The sequence below is a fragment of the Carettochelys insculpta genome, chromosome 17 (assembly GCF_033958435.1).
Source record: "Carettochelys insculpta isolate YL-2023 chromosome 17, ASM3395843v1, whole genome shotgun sequence".
NCBI lineage: Eukaryota > Metazoa > Chordata > Testudines > Carettochelyidae > Carettochelys > Carettochelys insculpta.
Genome location: NC_134153.1, coordinates 6166401 through 6184316, shown reverse-complemented (window position 1 = coordinate 6184316; position 17916 = coordinate 6166401). Strand labels below are relative to the sequence as shown.

Genomic DNA, 17916 nt, shown 5'->3' with positions numbered 1-17916 from the left:
AAATTCTACCTTGGGCATGTCTTTTATTATTGTTGTGTACTGGCAAAAGGCAGCTGGTGTCTGGAGCTATTAATAATAATCATAACAATATCATCATCCTCATCATTTGCAAAGCCTGAAGACTAATTGGTGAATCTTTGCAGAATTTCCCAATGTGAAGAAGTCGGTCTGTCCCATGAAAGCTCATCACCAAATAAATCATTTCGCTCATCTTGAAAGTGCTACAGGAGTGTATTTTTGCTTTGCTTTTAGTGGATTTGTTTCTCTGCAGAAGAATTTTTGGAAGTGCTTAGGGCAAATAATAGCAACAAAGCAAGCACCAGATAGAAAGATTAAATAAAAGGAACTGTTCCTACTTTGACTATAAGCTATGTTGGTTTGCAGGTGCTGCTTTTTCTTCTGATTCCTTTCCCCCCCACCCCAGATAAATATTGAACTTTTGGGAGCAGAAATTTCATGTATCTCTGTGCATGCTGACTCTCACATACTGTATTACAGGTTGAACTTCTGTAGTCCGACAACATCAGTAATCTGGCATGATTTTAGTTAGCCAGATGAGCACTTATCATAGGCATGGCCAAGTTTCCTGTGGTCCCATAAAATTTCTTTCCAGCCACGAGTCCTGCCTCTCAGTGTTCTGTGATGTTATTTAGCACTAATTTACCCCATAGGTCTTCTCAAAGCCTTGCGGGCAGTGGAAGTGTTGTTGTGCTGCCAGACCATATTGACCTTCCCTGAGCCAGGAAACTCTCTTGTTCAGCACCAGTCAGGTCAAGAGAGTGCCAGACTAAAGTTCAACCTGAAGTATTATTTTCCACAGGGATGTTCTTGCTCCTGGGCTGAAGAGTTCCAGGGCTGGGCTGAAGTTAGCTGCACTTGAGTTCTTTTCCTTTTTCACAAATGCTCATTCAACCACACTGCTCCTTTTATTTTTTTCTTTTTTGCAGGGGTTTAGAAAGTGCCTGGGTAGCATCCAGTGGCTCACGCTCCTGCAGGACTGCGTTAGATAGCAGAGCCCTCATTGGTGAATTCACGGGTGATGAAAAGATTCTGGAAGACCCTTGATGTGGAGGAACACACTAACTAAAAACTAAAAAGTCCCCTGCCTGCATGGGTTCACAGGGAGGCCAAACCAAGAGGAATCTTCGCTCCAGACAATTTATACTGAACTGCCAGATTTTTCTAACACTGCACAGCAACTGCTCAGACAGATGTGCCTAAGCTTGAAGAGCTCTTGTGGGTTTTTGTTTCCCTCTTGCTTGCTTTGAGAAATTCCAGGTTTCCCCAGTAGGGGTTTTTAATGGTATCCCCTGCTTCTTTGCTTCCCACTGCTGAGTTAAAAATGTTGAGTTTCACAAGGGGACTACACATCCATGTCCTGCCATGGTTTCCACCTTTCTTCAGAAAATAACCAGTCCCTGGATGAAAGGTGAGCCTCTTTTCCCCAGGGACGAAGAGCTCTCCCTGCCATGCTGTAAAGATCTGCAATGAAACCACAACACGGTTCGTGGCCCCAGAAAGCTGGCGTGGAAAATAATTCCAGGATGAGCAATCTGAACACCACCTGCAATGACACAAGCAATGGCAGGTATTTGGACAATGACACCAGGTCCAACTTCACCTTCCATGAACAGTCTCCCGACTTCTACATTGTCCTCCCAGTTATTTACTCTGTGATCTGTGCAGTGGGGCTCACAGGCAACACTGCTGTCATCTATGTGATCCTCAGGGCCCCTAAGATGAAGACAGTGACCAATATGTTCATTCTGAACCTAGCTATAGCTGATGACTTGTTCACTTTGGTCCTGCCCATTAACATTGCTGAGCACCTGTTGCACTACTGGCCCTTTGGAGAAATCCTCTGCAAGATCATCCTGTCCATAGACCACTATAACATCTTCTCTAGCATTTATTTCCTGACGGTGATGAGTATAGACAGGTACCTGGTTGTCTTGGCCACTGTCAGGTCCAAGAGAATGCCCCATCGTACCTACCGAGCTGCGAGAATTGTCAGCCTGTGCATCTGGGCCCTGGTCACCCTCATAGTTCTCCCTTTCTTCATCTTTGCCAACGTCTATGTAGATAACCTGCAAGTTAAGAGCTGTGCTCTCAATTTCCCCAAACCTGAAAGGTTTTGGTTCAAGGTCAGCAGGATCTATACCCTCATCCTTGGCTTTGCCATCCCTGTATCCACCATCTGCATTCTGTATACCATGATGCTATATAAACTGAGGAACATGCATTTGAATTCAAATGCGAAAGCCCTGGACAAAGCCAAGAAAAAGGTCACCATTATGGTCTTCATTGTCCTGGCTGTGTGCCTCTTCTGCTGGACACCCTTCCACTTGTCCACCATTGTGGCATTGACCACTGACTTAACACAGACCTCCCTGGTCATTGGTATTGCCTACTTCATCACCAGTTTGAGCTATGCCAACTCATGCTTAAATCCTTTCCTGTATGCTTTCCTGGATGACAGTTTTCGGAAAAGCTTCAGAAAGATGCTTGAATGCAGAGCTGCTTAAAAGATGACCCATACCTTCCTGTTCCCTTCCCTCTTGCAACTTTGTAGGGGCAACCTTGCAAACTTTTCAGTGTACAGCTGAGAAATAGATAAGCTTTATGCTTTCTATCTAATTAGGCTTTTAGTTTAATTAATATGTATTTCTATACATATATAATCTACATATATTGTACAGTATGTATATAATCTGAAGAAGTGAGTCCTACCCGTGAAAGATCATGACCTAATAAATGTGTTAATCTTTAAGGTGCTACAGGACTGCTTGTTATTTGTGAAGCTGCGGACTAACACTGCTATCCCTCTAAAACTGGGCATATGTTTTGTTTGCTGCATTTTTCATAACTCTAATAAAATTTAGTGTTTCTTCATGTGATTCAGTCACTCAAAGATGTCAGGTCCATTTGTGTCTTGTTTGGGGGAGGGATGTGATGTCTTGAAATACTAAAGACAGACCTTTTTTATAAAATGTACTTTTGTCATTTCAAGGTCTTTTATTGCCATCTGCTGTACAGTCACTGAAGAACCAGGTCCCTTAAAGGGTTGAAGCTATAATTCTTTAAGACCAATCTTTAAAAGATGGATTTAACTTTAGCTAGTAATCTACATGTTGCATGCTGAATTGTTATAATAGAGCAGGTTGCATTACCAGATACTTCATGGACTTCAGTGATGAAATAAAATGGTGCATTTGAGGAACAACCCAGCATGCCTCTGTGTGTGTGTGTGTGTGTCTTGGATATAGTTTGATTTCTCCTTTCCTGCATTGCGAACGTGATTCACAGTGGAACCAAACATTTTAAAAAAAGGGTGTGAAAGTTACAATATCCGAACCAGACAATATACAAATATTGTGGTGACATCGGCATTAAAGTGTTTGATGAAATAAATCACATTGAAAAATATCAGTCATTCCTGCTAGAAGCAACTTTGACAAGAAACTCGATTATCTTACTCATCCCAATATGACCGCCATGTAAATTTCATGTGACCTAATTTAAAACTCTGTACTGTTTCCTATAATATAGCAAAGATGTGCAGGAAACCACAAGAAAAGGCCTAAGAAAGGTGGCACAGAGACACCTTCATTCAGCCAACCAAATGCTTAACTTGAAGCAGGTGCATGGTCCCATTAATGGATGCCAGTCAAGTGACGTACATGCCTAAGGGTATGTCTACACTTCAATCATACTCCTGTGGTTGGCTCATGGTAAACTGACTTGGGCTTGGATAGCTCAGGCTGTGAGGCTAAAAAAATTGCAGAATAGCTGGGACCCAGCGAGGGTCACAGAACTCAGCCTGAGCTGGAAGGTCCTTACTGCAATTTTATAGCTGCACAGCCTGAGTTGATCAATAGAGGCAGCTGCAAATGTTTAAGTGCAGTGAACGTGCAATGTGTGTATCTTCTTGAATTGGGCCCAGAAAGAGCGGTCTAGAATCTCACACTGTATTGAAGAACTACAGTCAATATAGAAAAATTGTGCTGACAATCTATCCTTAGCTGCCAAATTTCTGGACCAAAGAGACTGAATGCCAGTGCCATGAATCGTGTCTGGTCTGTCCAGTTGGGAATGTTGGCAACCCTAATTCCTGAGACCAATACAGCCCTAAGCAGCACATCCTGCAGGGATACCTTATTGTTAGCCTTGGAGAACTGTGGAGATTTAGAGATCAAACCAGGAGTAATTAAGAGTCCACATACTTTTCCAAACTTCAGTTGTTTTAGGCTATGCTCAGAGGAGGACAGTTACTTGCTGGTAACAAGGGCTTCTCACTGTCTTCTCCCTGTAGTTATGATGGGTGAGACCAAGGAGAACAAGTCCAGTTGGCTTTCATGGCTTTGGAAAAATCTCACCCAGCTCCAATAACGTTATTGCAGTGCTGTGGATGATGCTAGTTCATTCCAGCCTTAATGCAAAGTGCCAAAGAAGATTTACAACACAGAAATGAATTGGCTGGAGCTAAGATTCCTGTTAGGTTTGAAGGGACACAAAACTACGCAGGCAGGGCAAGCAGCCAGGAGTTCCATGGGCCACAGGTGACTTGCAGGCTGTAGGTTGCCCTCAATGGATATATGTTGGAACCATGATCTTGCTCCTCTGCATTAAAGTGGTAGAAAAATACTCACTGGTTAGAGGAAAAAGAGAGACTCTTTAACTGTGGAGTCATCATTCACTTTTCTGTGTTTCCGTATATTTTAATCCTTTTCCACTGAAGGAACTTTAATTATTGTTATTATTTATTATCTGTAGTATTGTAGGGCTTAGCAGCCCTAGCCATGCACCAGGACCCCACTGTGGTAGGTGCTTTAGCATAAATAGCCCAAGGATAGAGGAACATGGATTTCAAGTACTAAAAGAACTCCCAGTTTTCCCTCTCAAGTCAGGGCAGTGACACCTGGGCCAAGTGCTTTGAGCTCTAGGATGAAGGACGGTTATTATTCACTCAGGGGAGACACACGATATCTTTGATGCCTTCCTCCTTAAGGGCACAGATGCTGTCAATGTGCAGATTAATATCATGCCAACTGGCAACGCTGTAACAGTGACATACCTCAAGTGAGTTTTAATGCTAGGACTCAAGGAAGCAGTACACATACATTTAACCAAAAAAAGTCCTCCAGCACTTTAAGGACTAATAATATCATTTGTGAGGTGATGAGCTCTCATGCGACAGACCCACTTCTTCGGATCTAGAAAATCCTGATGAATGAGGACTCTGACATATGTTGGCATGGAGAGCAGGAACATGCATGTCAAGCTAGCATGGATATAAGCAACCATGTATACAGCGAGGCTTTGCTCAGACAAGAGTAAAGTGCTCTACAAACCTGACCCTAGTGTATATGCCTCATACACAGCCCAACTCTGCCTCCCATAACTACACAGTTATTCTTAGCCGCATACTGTTGTGTGAAGCTGCACACTCAAACACTGCCCATAGATCCTCACCTCTGCTGCTAACCTCTGTTTCTCGAGATGAGAGGGGGCCATATAGTAGTGTACTCTCCTGCTGCCTGCCCCATATCAGAGCCTTTCCTTGCTGCAATACAGATTGAACCTCTCTAATCTGGACCACTTTCATCCAGCAACATCCATAATCTGGCGTGATTTGAGTTAGCTGGAGGTCCAATTATCATGGGTGTGGCCAAGTTTCCCATGGTCCCATAAAGTTTGTTTACAGCCATCTAGGATTGTCAGATGTCCTGCAATGTGCGGGACAGTCCCAAATTTCCCTGACAAGTCCCGCATTCCGCATTTCCAGAAAAACGTACCATCGGATATAGGACCTGTCAGAGAAATTCCCTGCCCAAGGCCAGGTTTCCTACGGCAGGGGCTGCCAGCTGGGACATATCCCACCTAAACATTTTGATAATCTGGTGACCCATCAGCCACCAGTCCTGACTCAGCTTTCTGTGCTGTTATTTAGTGTTAATTTACCCCTAAATGGCTCCTGAGAGCCCAAAAAGCAGTGGACGCATTGGTGATGCTGCTAGACAATACTGACTTCCCGTGGTACAGCAAATTTCTCTTGTCCGGCACCAGTCAGGTCACACAGGTGCTGGACTAGAGAGGTTCAACCTGTATAGGCACTGACATAGCTTTAAAAATGCCAATGAGAAAAATCTGTTGCCATTCAGTTTCATTGAATTTTCCTTTTTGCAAGTTTCATGGGATTGGCTCAAAAGGGTTGCCTGTTTGTTCTTGAAACCCTTCCTTATACATCTGTATCTTACCTCCCATGGCTGGAAGGCAGTATTGAAGTGCAGAGCAATGAGGTTTGTTTGGTGCACTGCATTGCTTACAATCTCACTCTGCTCCTGGCTCTGTTATCAACAAAGGTGGGAGAAAAGTGGAATTGTCCTCAGGTGGGAAATCTCCACATTCCAAAATTAGATCCAGTTTGGAATGGGGATGGAAAGTGGAAGTGACCAAATAAAATTGTACAAACAAAAAAATTCCAGCATGTTTTAAATCAGAGCTATTGAACCAGAAAATGTAGACATTGCCAGTCAAAGCAAAAATGATTTGACGTGTCACAATGACATTTGTCATTTCAGTTCTTCCAGGAAGGAAAATGAAATATTTAAAAAAAATACATTTTTCCTGTGCAAAACTGTTAATATCAACACTTTTCCAGTGGGAAAATATTCTCCAAGTCCTATTATTAACCTGTCAGAAAACAGGTGCTGAATCCTTAGCAGAGCCAGTCCTCATGCTGTGCTAATTGTAGAAAAAACTCAAACCTTAATCTGAGCTATCTAACATTTGTGTGGGAAATCCAGACATGCTTTCCATGGCTTGGTTCCATTCCTAAGGAGGAATGACACGCAACTGGACAGTGAACTGTCTTGTGTTTCCTTTGGCAATAATGCTCTTTATTAGAAAAATAATCTGTCAAAAGCAAAGTTTGCTGAGGTCTCAAGTGCCGTAATTTCTGTAGGCATCTCCCATTAACGTCAATGACCCTCAAAGCAGCTGGGAAAGTGTTGGTAGATGAGAGAGCATGAGCGCTTTTCAAGAAGCAAGTGCTGGGAATGAAGGATTAGGCAGATAGTCAGGGAAGTTTTGCTTTAGAGCCTTGCAAGCAGGGGTGAAAGTAACAAAGTTTCTTGCAGGTACTGTCTTATTGTGACCCAAGTCCCTACCAGGTCTTTAACTAACTCCCTGCTGGCTTTTGCTGCAGCTCAGCCAGTTCATGCCTCCACCACACGCCAAGGCACATCTGCTTCCTTTCACCTCTGTGTCTCTGGATGTTTGGAGCAGCAGGACTGACAGCCACTGTGGACCCTGGGTCAAGGTCGGAGTGGGGAGATTGACTCCATGTCCCCCACCCCAAAAAGGATGGGGCCAAGGCTGGTCATCCCTCAGCGCCACCTGAACTGTGGTGCTGGCCCCCTTACAGAGCAGTGGAGCAGCACTGGAGCCCCTTTGAAAACACTGGGCCCTGGGGCAACTGTCCCCTTTAGGCCCCCATCCATGGGCCTGGTTTGGGGCCTGTTTCCCCCCAGGCTAATCTTAGAGGTGTCAGACATGGGTGGGAGTGGGTACTGGCAACAGTTTGAGGAAGGGCCTTGTACAAAGGAAGCGCAGGCCCTTGCGTGGCTACCGTCCTCTCAAGCCGGGTCCGCAAGCAGATACAAGGAATTCATTTACCAAAGGTCTCAGCCTGAAGGGAGACAGTATTCTGCAGGAACAACAAGAAGTCTTGTAGCACCTAACAGACTAACAGGTATTCTGCAGGGTGACCTATTCTTTAGTGTGGAGTACAGACCAACAGGGACATCTCTGTTACGATTCTTTAGCAAGTGTGCCCCCTGGTGGCAAATGGATATCCACGGCCTCTAGCCACAGAGACTAATAGATACAGACTAACTCAGCTACCCCTCTGATACCAGTTGCAGACAGGATGCCACATTAGTCTGTGTTTTCACAAAACAAAACAGCAGTCCCGTGGCCCCTAAAAGACTAAGAAAATTATTTATTAGATGGTGAGCTTTTGCGGGACAGACCCACTTCTCCTGATCTGGAAATTCTGGTGCCCATATATGTTCCGATAACATCTATTAATTACAATTATATGAATAACAATTCTACAACCTTTATAGGTTTCAGTAACGTATGAAAAAGGATCATCCAGGGGGAAAATAAACCTGAGCAGAATCCCGCTGCAGAGGTCAAGGTGGAGGGGATTTGCTCGACTTAACCCATGTGTCACCAACAGGATTCAGCTGTTCAGATGGGACGAGGACCTTTGGCGTCACCTAAAGCAGAAGCACCACTGGTCCTACAGGGACATTTGAGTCCAGACTCATGAGCCACTGTAGTCAGCGGGCCTAGCCCAAGGTGTTATCAACAGGTGTGTGTTTGCTATTGTTGTTGAGTAACCCCCCCTACTGACAAGTATTTGAAATGTGCACATGCCACGCATTTTACAGTGACTTTCCTAGGAGATGTATGTGAGAGATTGCAGCTGGGAACCCTCCAAGCATAACAAAGTCCCTTTAAGAGGCAAGTGATCATCAGCAACTTAGACTAAGCAGGAAGCTGCAGTCGTGGATTCTTGGGCCTGACACAGCTAGAAAAAGGTTTGCTTGGGAAGCCTGACCTCCTGTCAGAGGGCGGAGGACTCCCACACTCTCTTCAGTCTCTCCCACTGGGGAGCAGGGTCTGGGGTTTGCTCTGCTCCACATGGCTCCCGGAAGCACTAACATGCCCCACTCTGGTTCCTACACATAGGGGTAGCCAAAAGACACCCTGCACTGCCCTGTCCCCAAGGCCCAGTCCCACAGCTCCCATTGGCTGGGAACCATGGCCAATGGGAGCTGCAGGGTGGTGCCTGTGGGTGGGGAAGGGCATGGAGCTTCCTGGCAGTGTCTCCACATCGCAGCCAGGGGAGGGACACGCCACCCACAGCCTGACCCTCTGCCCCCACCTATGCCCCTCCCCGAGCTGCCTCCCAGCAATTTTGGAGTCACAAATCGCCTGATTCATGCTCCATCCCCACTTCTCTCTCTCCAGCTCAGAGCTGGAATGCTGCAGACAGCTGATTCACAGTGTTCCAGTTCTGGGAGGGGAGGAGCAGGGGCAGAACATGACTCAGGGGATGTCAAAAGTGCTGTGAGGGAGGAGTAAAGAATTGCAGGTCTTCAGTGTCCCAGTGCATGAGAGGTGCATGGAGGATGGGCCCACCCAGCGAGCCCATGGGTCACAGGTAGAGGCACAGTGGGCTGATATATATTGTGAGCCTGATCTTGCAAACATTTTTTCTACCCATTAGCTCACTCCAGCATAAAGCTCCATTTCTGGTCAAGTCCCACCTCTGAAAACATCTTTCCTCCATCCTCAGCCCTTTTAAACCAGGGAAACTATCTCATAGAACTGGAAGGGACCTTGAAACATCATCGAGTCCAGTCCCTTGCACTCAAAGCAGGACCTCTCACCATCCGTGACATTTTTTTTAACCTAACCTGCCCCCGAACCATTAAAAGCCCACTCAGGGAGTGAGCTCACAACACTAGGTTTATAAAGGCACTGCTCTAACCACTGATCTATCCCACCCCCACTGAGTTGGCTCAGTTGTACAGAGGGAGTACAGCTGTGTGCCTAAACAGTGTACCGTTACAGTGATTGCACATGCAAACTGATCAGTTGTGCACCCAAATATTGAGTTAATTACAAAGCAATTGTATGGTTTGCTTGCACATGCATTTTGCACAACATTCTGGTGTGAGCATGCAGGCAATTCCTCTTCGGAAAACCTCTCCCTAAATCTTTTTTTCCCCCTAAACTAATCATAATGCAGCAAGTCACTCGCTGTCCAGTAACTAACCAGCCACTCTAAATCAGTCATTTGCAACTCACCATAATAGAACATTGAGATTCTCATTTTGAATTAAACAGTGCTTTACTCTTATACCGTCATTACCACTGTGCAGTGGTCAGCACAGACACAGACTACAATAATCTAAATAAATGCACTCTGAACAAAGCATGAAATGCCCTTGATTAAGTAAAACCTGGACCTGCTACTGCTTTAAAATTAAACGCTGAAAAAAAAATCATATCAAGAATGCCAGCACACATATCTGAAACGGAGAAGCTAATGATAAGTAATCAAACTGTAGGTCGAAGCTGTCTCATCCAGCACCCTTGGGACATGACCAGTGCCAAAAGAGAGCATTTACCAGACCAGATGAGTAAACAGTGTGCCCTTGTAGCCATATTGGGGTGCATTTGGAGGAGCATTTCAAGCAGATCTAGAGAAGTGGTTGTTCCCCTCTATTCGGCACTGGTGAGGGCACATCTGGAATAGTGTCCAGTTTTGGGCCCCTCCAGTATAAAAAGGATGTGGATGTGCTGGAGCAGGTTCAGTGGAGAGCAACGCAATTGATTAAGGTGCTGGAGCACATGACCTATGAGAAGAGACTGAGGGATTTGGGCTCATGTAGTTTACAGAAGAGAAGTCTGAGGAGTGATTTAATAGCAGCCTTCAGCTTCCTGAAGGGGAGCTCTAATGAGGATGGACAGAAATTCCTCTCAGTGGTGACAGACATAGAACAAGGAGCAATGGTCTGAAGTTACAGAAGGAGAGGAATAGGCTGGATATTAGGAAAAGCTATTTCACCAAGCAAGGTGGTGAAGCACTGGAAGGAATTACTGAGAGAGTTGGTGGAATCTCCATCCCTCAAGGTTTTTAAGTCCCAGCTCGACAAAGTCTGGCTGGGATGACTTAGTTGGGGTTGATCCTGCTTTAGGCAGGGGGCTGGACTTGATGACCTCCTGAGGTCCCTTCCGGCCCTAGGATTCTATGATGCTATCAATATTGTCTAGCACGTTGCCAACACTTCCACTGTTTCCTGGGCTCTTAGAAGACATTTAGGGGTGAATTACAGCTAAATAACAGCACAGAAACCTGAGAGCCAGGACTGGTGACTGTAAACAAACTTCTTGGGACCAGGGGAAACTTGACCACCCTCATGATCTGGCTAACTAATTCATGATAGATTATGGATGTTGCCAGAGAAGAGACTCCTGTATTAGAGATGTTCAACCTTTGTGTTGTGGTCTGAATAACATGGCCACAGAGTTAACAACCCCACATTGAACAAATCACAAGTCAGGAAGGAACTTAAAATCAGCAGATTTCTTTAAAAAAAATTTTTTTAAATATAAGTTTAGGGGATTTGACATCTTTCTTTCTGCACCTTTGAGTATACCCGAGTCCTGTTTGCAGCTCCTTCTCTGCAGCCAGGAGACCTAGCATCTGACCTTTTTAAAAACACAGAAGCTGAGATTCTCACCTTAAGAGCCGCTGCCTTAAGAAGAAAACTACTGTATGCATTTTGCGAGATTCAGGACAACAATGTGATCATCAAAATTCTGAATTTGTGCAGTGATGGTACTATTATACATTTTTCTAAATTAAAAAAAATGCCAAAAGGGACTTTGTTGTTAGTTTGCTTGTTTATTCTCTAGGTATCATTATTTTCATAGTCTGGTATATTCTAAGATGAGATGGGATTTTTATGATAATTTCATCTGACTTCTTGTGTGGAACAAGCTAGAAAATTTCACACAGTGATACCTTCATCATTCCCACAACTTCTAGCTGAGCTACAGCATGTACAAATGTTCTGCATTTTGCGTATCATTCCACTAAGGGGCACTCTCCATTCAGGTTTTTGAGCCTTTAAGGCTCTGGCTGTCAATTTTCTAGGTATCCCCTTTGAGAAATCTGATTTGTCTTGCATACCCCCAAGTTTCACCTTGCTTCTAAACAACTTGCTTACAAAACTCAGACATAAAAAGACAAGTGTCACAATACATTGGTACTGAAAAATAGTTCTCTCATTTTTGCTGTATAATATGAAATAAATTCAGACATAAATATATAGCCTGTACACTGGAGTGCAAGTACAAGTCTATATGAGATTTTAGTTTGTTCTGACTTCACTAGTGCTTTTTATGCAGCCTTTTGTAAAACTAAGCAAATGTTTAGATGAGTTGATGTACCTTCTGGGAGACTTCTGCATACCCTCAAGAGTACATGTGCCCTTGGTTGAGAACTACTGCTTACAGCTTCCCTGTATTCAAGCTTTTCTCCACAGCTATTATGGCTTGAGTCTTATTTTTGACATGAATGAACGTGGAGATTCTCATATGATCATACAACTGCAGGAGCTCATATGAGCTGTCATGTATTACTGACTTGCAATCATTCCAGGAGTAGGTTGGTTGTTCTGGGGCTCATTGACTAGCCTATGCAATGGAGATAGTCATTGTATAGTTATGTGGGGTTACTGAGCTATGAATCTGTTGATCTCCTTAAAAGGATGAATATCAACAATCCACCAGAAAGGCAATGCAGTGACTCTGTGGAAGCAGCCTCCTCTCCCACAAAAAAGACATTTTGGGGGAATTACAGACAGACAATGTCTGAGCTATAAGTAGGGAAGAGACGTCTTCCAAGTTTCACCGCTGTTTCATCAAGGCTAGCACTGAAGAGTAAATAGACAATAAGGGTTAGTGTACACTACAACTTACAGTCAACTGTAGGTATGCAATTCTAGTTATTGCATAGCTAGAATTGACATATCTGCAGTTGACTGTAAGGTCTGTCCTCACTGAGGGAGGTTGACAGGAGCATTTCTTCTGTCAACCTCCCTTACTCCTCATGAGAACAGGAATACAAGGAGTTGACTGTGGACCCCAGGAAGATCAATTTCACACATCGTTACCAGATACGTGAAATCAAATTCCGGGGGATGTACCATTCAACCCGGTAAGTGTAGACATCCTAAATGGTTACAAAGCCTCTCTAAAGAGAGGGAGGTGGGAACTGTCATGGAGCTATTCTTGGTGAGAATGAACAGGAAAAATGGGGCTGTCGGAAGGAGTTAGGGCCTTTCCCAACTACTGGAGAATGGAAAACATTAAGGAAAAACAAGTGTCAGATGACACTGTTTATTGTTTTAAGACTCTTTCTAGATCAATAATACAGCCTCTGTATAATTAAATGATTAGAAATACTGAATAATACCAAATAGATATCGTGGGTCTGACCCATGAAAGCTCATCACATAAGAAATTATGTTGTCAGTCTTTAAGGTGCTACAGGGCTGCTTTTTTGCTTTGCAAAGACACAGACTAACACAGCTACCTCTCAGAGTCTATGTACTAATTAGATAGACAGATGGATGATAGATAACATCACATACCAGCGCTGAATAATGCCAATTAGTAATTACTAAAATAACAGTTCCCCAACCTGGCCTGGTATTAGCATACCAGCGGTAGCTTAATCCAGAGATAAATAAATGATTTTGCAGGCACAGCAGCTAGGCTGGGCCTCCTGAGGTCATCACAATTGGGACAGTGAACGTGCAGCCCAATGGTGCAGCTAAGAGTGGGAATATTATAGGATTCCTTGACATCAGAAAAGGTGTCAGACCAAGACCTGAGTGGAGTAGGCCTCAAGGAGAATGGGAACAGTTAGAAATACAGGTCACCTGGTAGCTATGACATTCAGGCTTACAGAAAAACACCAAGTATCACAAAGCTTGGCACGCATGATTGCCTACAACACTTCCCTCATGCATCAAAACCAGAGTCAGAATCAGTTTTTTTGCAATTCAACAGTAATTAGCATTAACGGTCTGCTAATTTAGGTCTCTGAAATCAGTGAAGCTTAAGTAGATGTTTTCCTCCATTCGGGAAAAGTTGTCATTAATTTTTCTTGTGTTATGTACATTTTCTGCTTGCAAAACTAGCCAAAGTTTTTATATGTACAATGCACTTGTGGTTTGTTACTGTCAAATATTTGGCTTATTTGAGCACGGCCTTGGTTTTATTTTTATAAGGCGCGAGGGAGCGAATATTTAAATAAACACAGTACCAGGAACATAACAGTGCTGCAATGATAAAAGCCTTAATCCTTGACCCAAACTGTCCTTTCAGGCAGAGGGAAGGCCTGATCTCTGCTTTAACATATGGGTAACACCACAGAAGGTGAGGGTATTATATGCATATAGAACAAAAGAATGGAGGTCCGGCCTGTGGAAGCTAGCTCTATATTTCAGCAGAAAATATCAGTTGCCTTTTACTAATTTATTAAAATGGGCACACACCAGAGGGTGCAAGTACAGCCATTTGGAGCATAGGATTGAACACTGGGCTTCTACTAGACAAGACAGCAGGAGGTGAATGATTAGACTCTGGCGTGATTCCTGACTCTGCCACTTCTCCTACTAGTATGTAACCAGGCCACTTCCCCTCCCTACAGCTGTTTCCCCTCCCAATATTCTTCTGTCTTGTCTATTTACAATCTAAGTTCTTCAGGGCAGGGATTGTCTCTCTCACCATATGCCTGAGCAGAGTGGGGCTCAGACCCTGACTGGGGCTTTTACGCATCATTGTAATATATAAATATTAATCAGTGTTGCTAAGAAACATTGTACTGCAGCTCCAAAAATGTCGATTACATCCAAAGTCCCATGTTGGTTCCTGACAGATGCTTTGAAACAACCAAATAAGGCATTGCCAACTGTAGATTCATCCTACATTTTACAGGGGCCAGGGAGACCCTGGGGCAGGGCTCTGGAAGTTAGCCAATGTTGTCTGAATACTCAGGCAGTTCAGATATAATCTGTCTCCCTCATAGCTGTGTATCAACTCTCTGTGCTATTGTGAGAAGCCACCAGTGACCTAAGACACAACAGTCTGCATTTCCCAAAGGGTTGGTAGACAAAACTCACAAAGACCGGCGTTGAGCAAATCTAATAACCAAAACACAGAAATGAGGATTGGACTGCCTGAAACTTTTTTTTTTTAAATTACCTGTAAAGGGATCAGAGATTGATAATTAATAAAGTCATATTTTAGCGTAATGAAAATGGTCTCCAAAGACTCAGTCTACTGCTGCTTTGTATTTATGTAAAAGAGATGAGTAGTTAATTACATTTCACTTCTTATCAGTGCAATTCAGACAGTACTCTCCTTCATGCTACTGGCTTCTTTTGGATGAGCAGAAGATTGACGTCCCATCTGATTCCCTTCAATCTGAACTACAATTGTGAAAAGAAATGAATACACAACTGGTGTCAAGGTGTCCATGGGGTACAATGGGTCAGAACTAGAGAGAGATTTGCAGGTCTGAAATGATGCAAGCTTTGAGCTCACAGTAGGTTCAAATTCTGAGGGAGGACTGTTGGGCTTTGTAAACTGTGTTAAAATTATGTTATCACTTAAAATTTGTCTGCTTTTTCTAAAAAAAGCAGCAGAAATGTATCACTTTAAAGACTAACAAAAGGACATTTGAGTAAGTTATTGTTAGTCTTTAAAGTGATACGTTTCTGCTGCTTTGTTTTGTTGGAGTACAGATTAACACGACTATATCTCTGTTACTGTTCTGTTTTTTCTAGTCTAGTTTACGGACTAGGAGGCTTTATCCAGAAGCTTCAGAAATGGGCCTACCAGACAGCTTTGAGTAATGTAGAGTGAATTGTGCCTCCCATTTTTTAGGGAGTAGCCTGCTTTGTCTGTCTGGGGGTTCTCATATGTTATCATTATGAATTCTGAGAAATAAAGTCATGTTACTTTGCAATCTTCCAGCAAGAGTCTTAATGGTTTTACAGACTTTTGTTGTTTGTAGGCCATTTTTTATACTATTTTGTCCTCACGAATGACTCCACGAGTCAAAAATAATATCTATAAAAATCCAAGAAAAAGTGAAAACTATTGGGACACTAAAAGTTCCTGACTGGATCCATTTCATTTGACAGAAGACGCTCACACCATGTGGAGCATAAAACATATATTAGCTCTGTCCCTGCCCTCAGCCCAAAGTACAAAACAGATCAGACCATGTCCTCCAGATGCAAGGGGTAGTAGATACAACACCAAGCAGCACACGCCAGGAGTCCTGTGGCGACACGGACCGCTTACTGTAAAAGAAATTCACTTTGCCGCTTCTCTGACACACGTTCATCATCTACCCTAGGTTTTTTTTAGTGACAACAGCATGTGTATTCTCTCTGCACCCCAACAAGCTCATATACTCAGAAGCCTGGGTCAGCCTCAGCTCCCGCTGATTTCATATAACTCTTTTGACATCTCCCAGAGACTTCTGTGCACTGGAGAAACCTGTCTCTGGGCTGCTCTTGTGCACCACACAGCAGAAGGTCTTACTATTAATCTTTTGTATTAACACAGCACATAGGAGCCCAGCCATAGATCAGGACCCCGTTATTTTGCAGTAGGCGCTGGGCAAACGCAGAACAAGTCTACAGTCCCTGTTCCAGGGAGCTGACATATTAAGCTGCCATTTCATCAGGGATTCATCATAAGAATGGCCATACTGGGTCAGACCAAAGGTCCATGTAGCCCAGTATCCTGTCTGCCAACAGTAGCCAATGCCTGGTGTCCCAGAGGAGGTGAACCGAAGACAATGATCAAGCGATTTGTCTCCTGCCATCCATCTCCTGCCTTTGACAAAAGGCTAGGCACCATACCTTACCCCTTGCTAATAGCCACCTATGGACCTAACCTCCAAATATTTATCGAGCTCTTTTTTAAACCCTAATAGAGTCCTGGCCTTCACAGCGTCCTCTGGTAAGGAGTTCCACAGGTTGACTGTGCGCTGTGTGAAGAAAAACTTTCTTTTATTAGTTTTGAACCTGCTACCCATTAATTTCATTTGGTGTCCTCTAGTTCTTGTATTATGGGAACAAGTAAATAACTTTTCTGTATTCACTTTCCCCACACCATTCATGATTTTATATACCTCTATCATATCACCCCTCAGTCTCCTCTTTTCTAGACTGAAAAGTCCCAGTCTCTCGAGCCTCTCCTCATATGGGACCCATGCCAAAGCCTTAATCATTTTAGTTGCCCTTTTCTGAACCTTCTCTAACGCCAATATGTCTTTTTTGAGGTGAGGAGACCACATGTGCATGCAGTACTCTAGATGTGGGTGTACCAGAGTTTTATATAGGAGAAGTAAGATATTCTTTGTCTTATTTTCTATCCCTTTTTTAATTATTCCTAACATCCTATTTGCTTTACTGACTGCTGCTGCACACTGCATGGAAGTTTTCAGAGAACTATCCACTATAATTCCAAGATCCCTTCCCTGATCTGTTGTAGCTAAATTTGCCCCCATCATATTATATGTATAATTAGGGTTATTTTTCCCCAATGTGCATTACCTTACACTTACCCACATTAAATTTCATTTGCCATTTTGCTGCCCAGTCACTCAGTTTGCTGAGATCTTTTTGAAGATCATCATGCTGGGTCTGAATCCCACCAGGCTCTGACTATCAATCTGAGAGGCAAATCAATGGAGCCATGCTAGAGATGAAAGCTAACTATCACCAGCAGAAGACACTGGCTGTCCCCAGCCATCAGTGTTCCCTCTACTTTTTTCTGTTTGTGTGTAGAATAACTGCTGTTATGGGCATGGAGGCATGTGCAGATGTGCACCACCAGAGGAATCACATACTGCTGCCAGTGGACACTCAGCTCTGGGCAGCTTTTGAATCTCTTCTGAGTGGCTGCCTGAACACTCGGCTTACAGGGAATGCTGCCACCCAGCAGGGGCACATTCACTCTTAGAAAACAAGGTGTGTTTAGAGTGGGGTTGGCCCACCTGAGGTAAGGAACCTGAAGTAAAATGCAGTCAAGATGAGGCAATTTGCAATTTTCATACTGTGAGAAAGTCAGTCTGATTCCTGGGCCTCTGTCCTCTGACCAGTCCACTAGGACCCCTTAAGGGCCCTGTTGCCCTCACTGGGGCAAGGGGTGGTCTGGGGGAAACCCAGCCCCCACCCACACGTGCCAGGTTCTGGCCCAGGGACCCTGTGCAGCTGACAGTGGGGGGAAGCTGACTCCCTT

General features: G+C 43.8%; 1 protein-coding gene across 1 annotated transcript; it reads left to right on the top strand.

Annotated features, from left to right (window-relative positions):
* The first annotated feature begins 1487 nt into the window (after window positions 1-1487).
* NPBWR2 (neuropeptides B and W receptor 2) lies at window positions 1488-2525 on the top strand. The gene has a single exon (XM_075012040.1). The coding sequence runs from the start codon at window positions 1488-1490 to the stop codon at window positions 2523-2525; it is 1038 nt and encodes a 345-aa protein (XP_074868141.1).
* Window positions 2526-17916: the final 15391 nt, after the last annotated feature.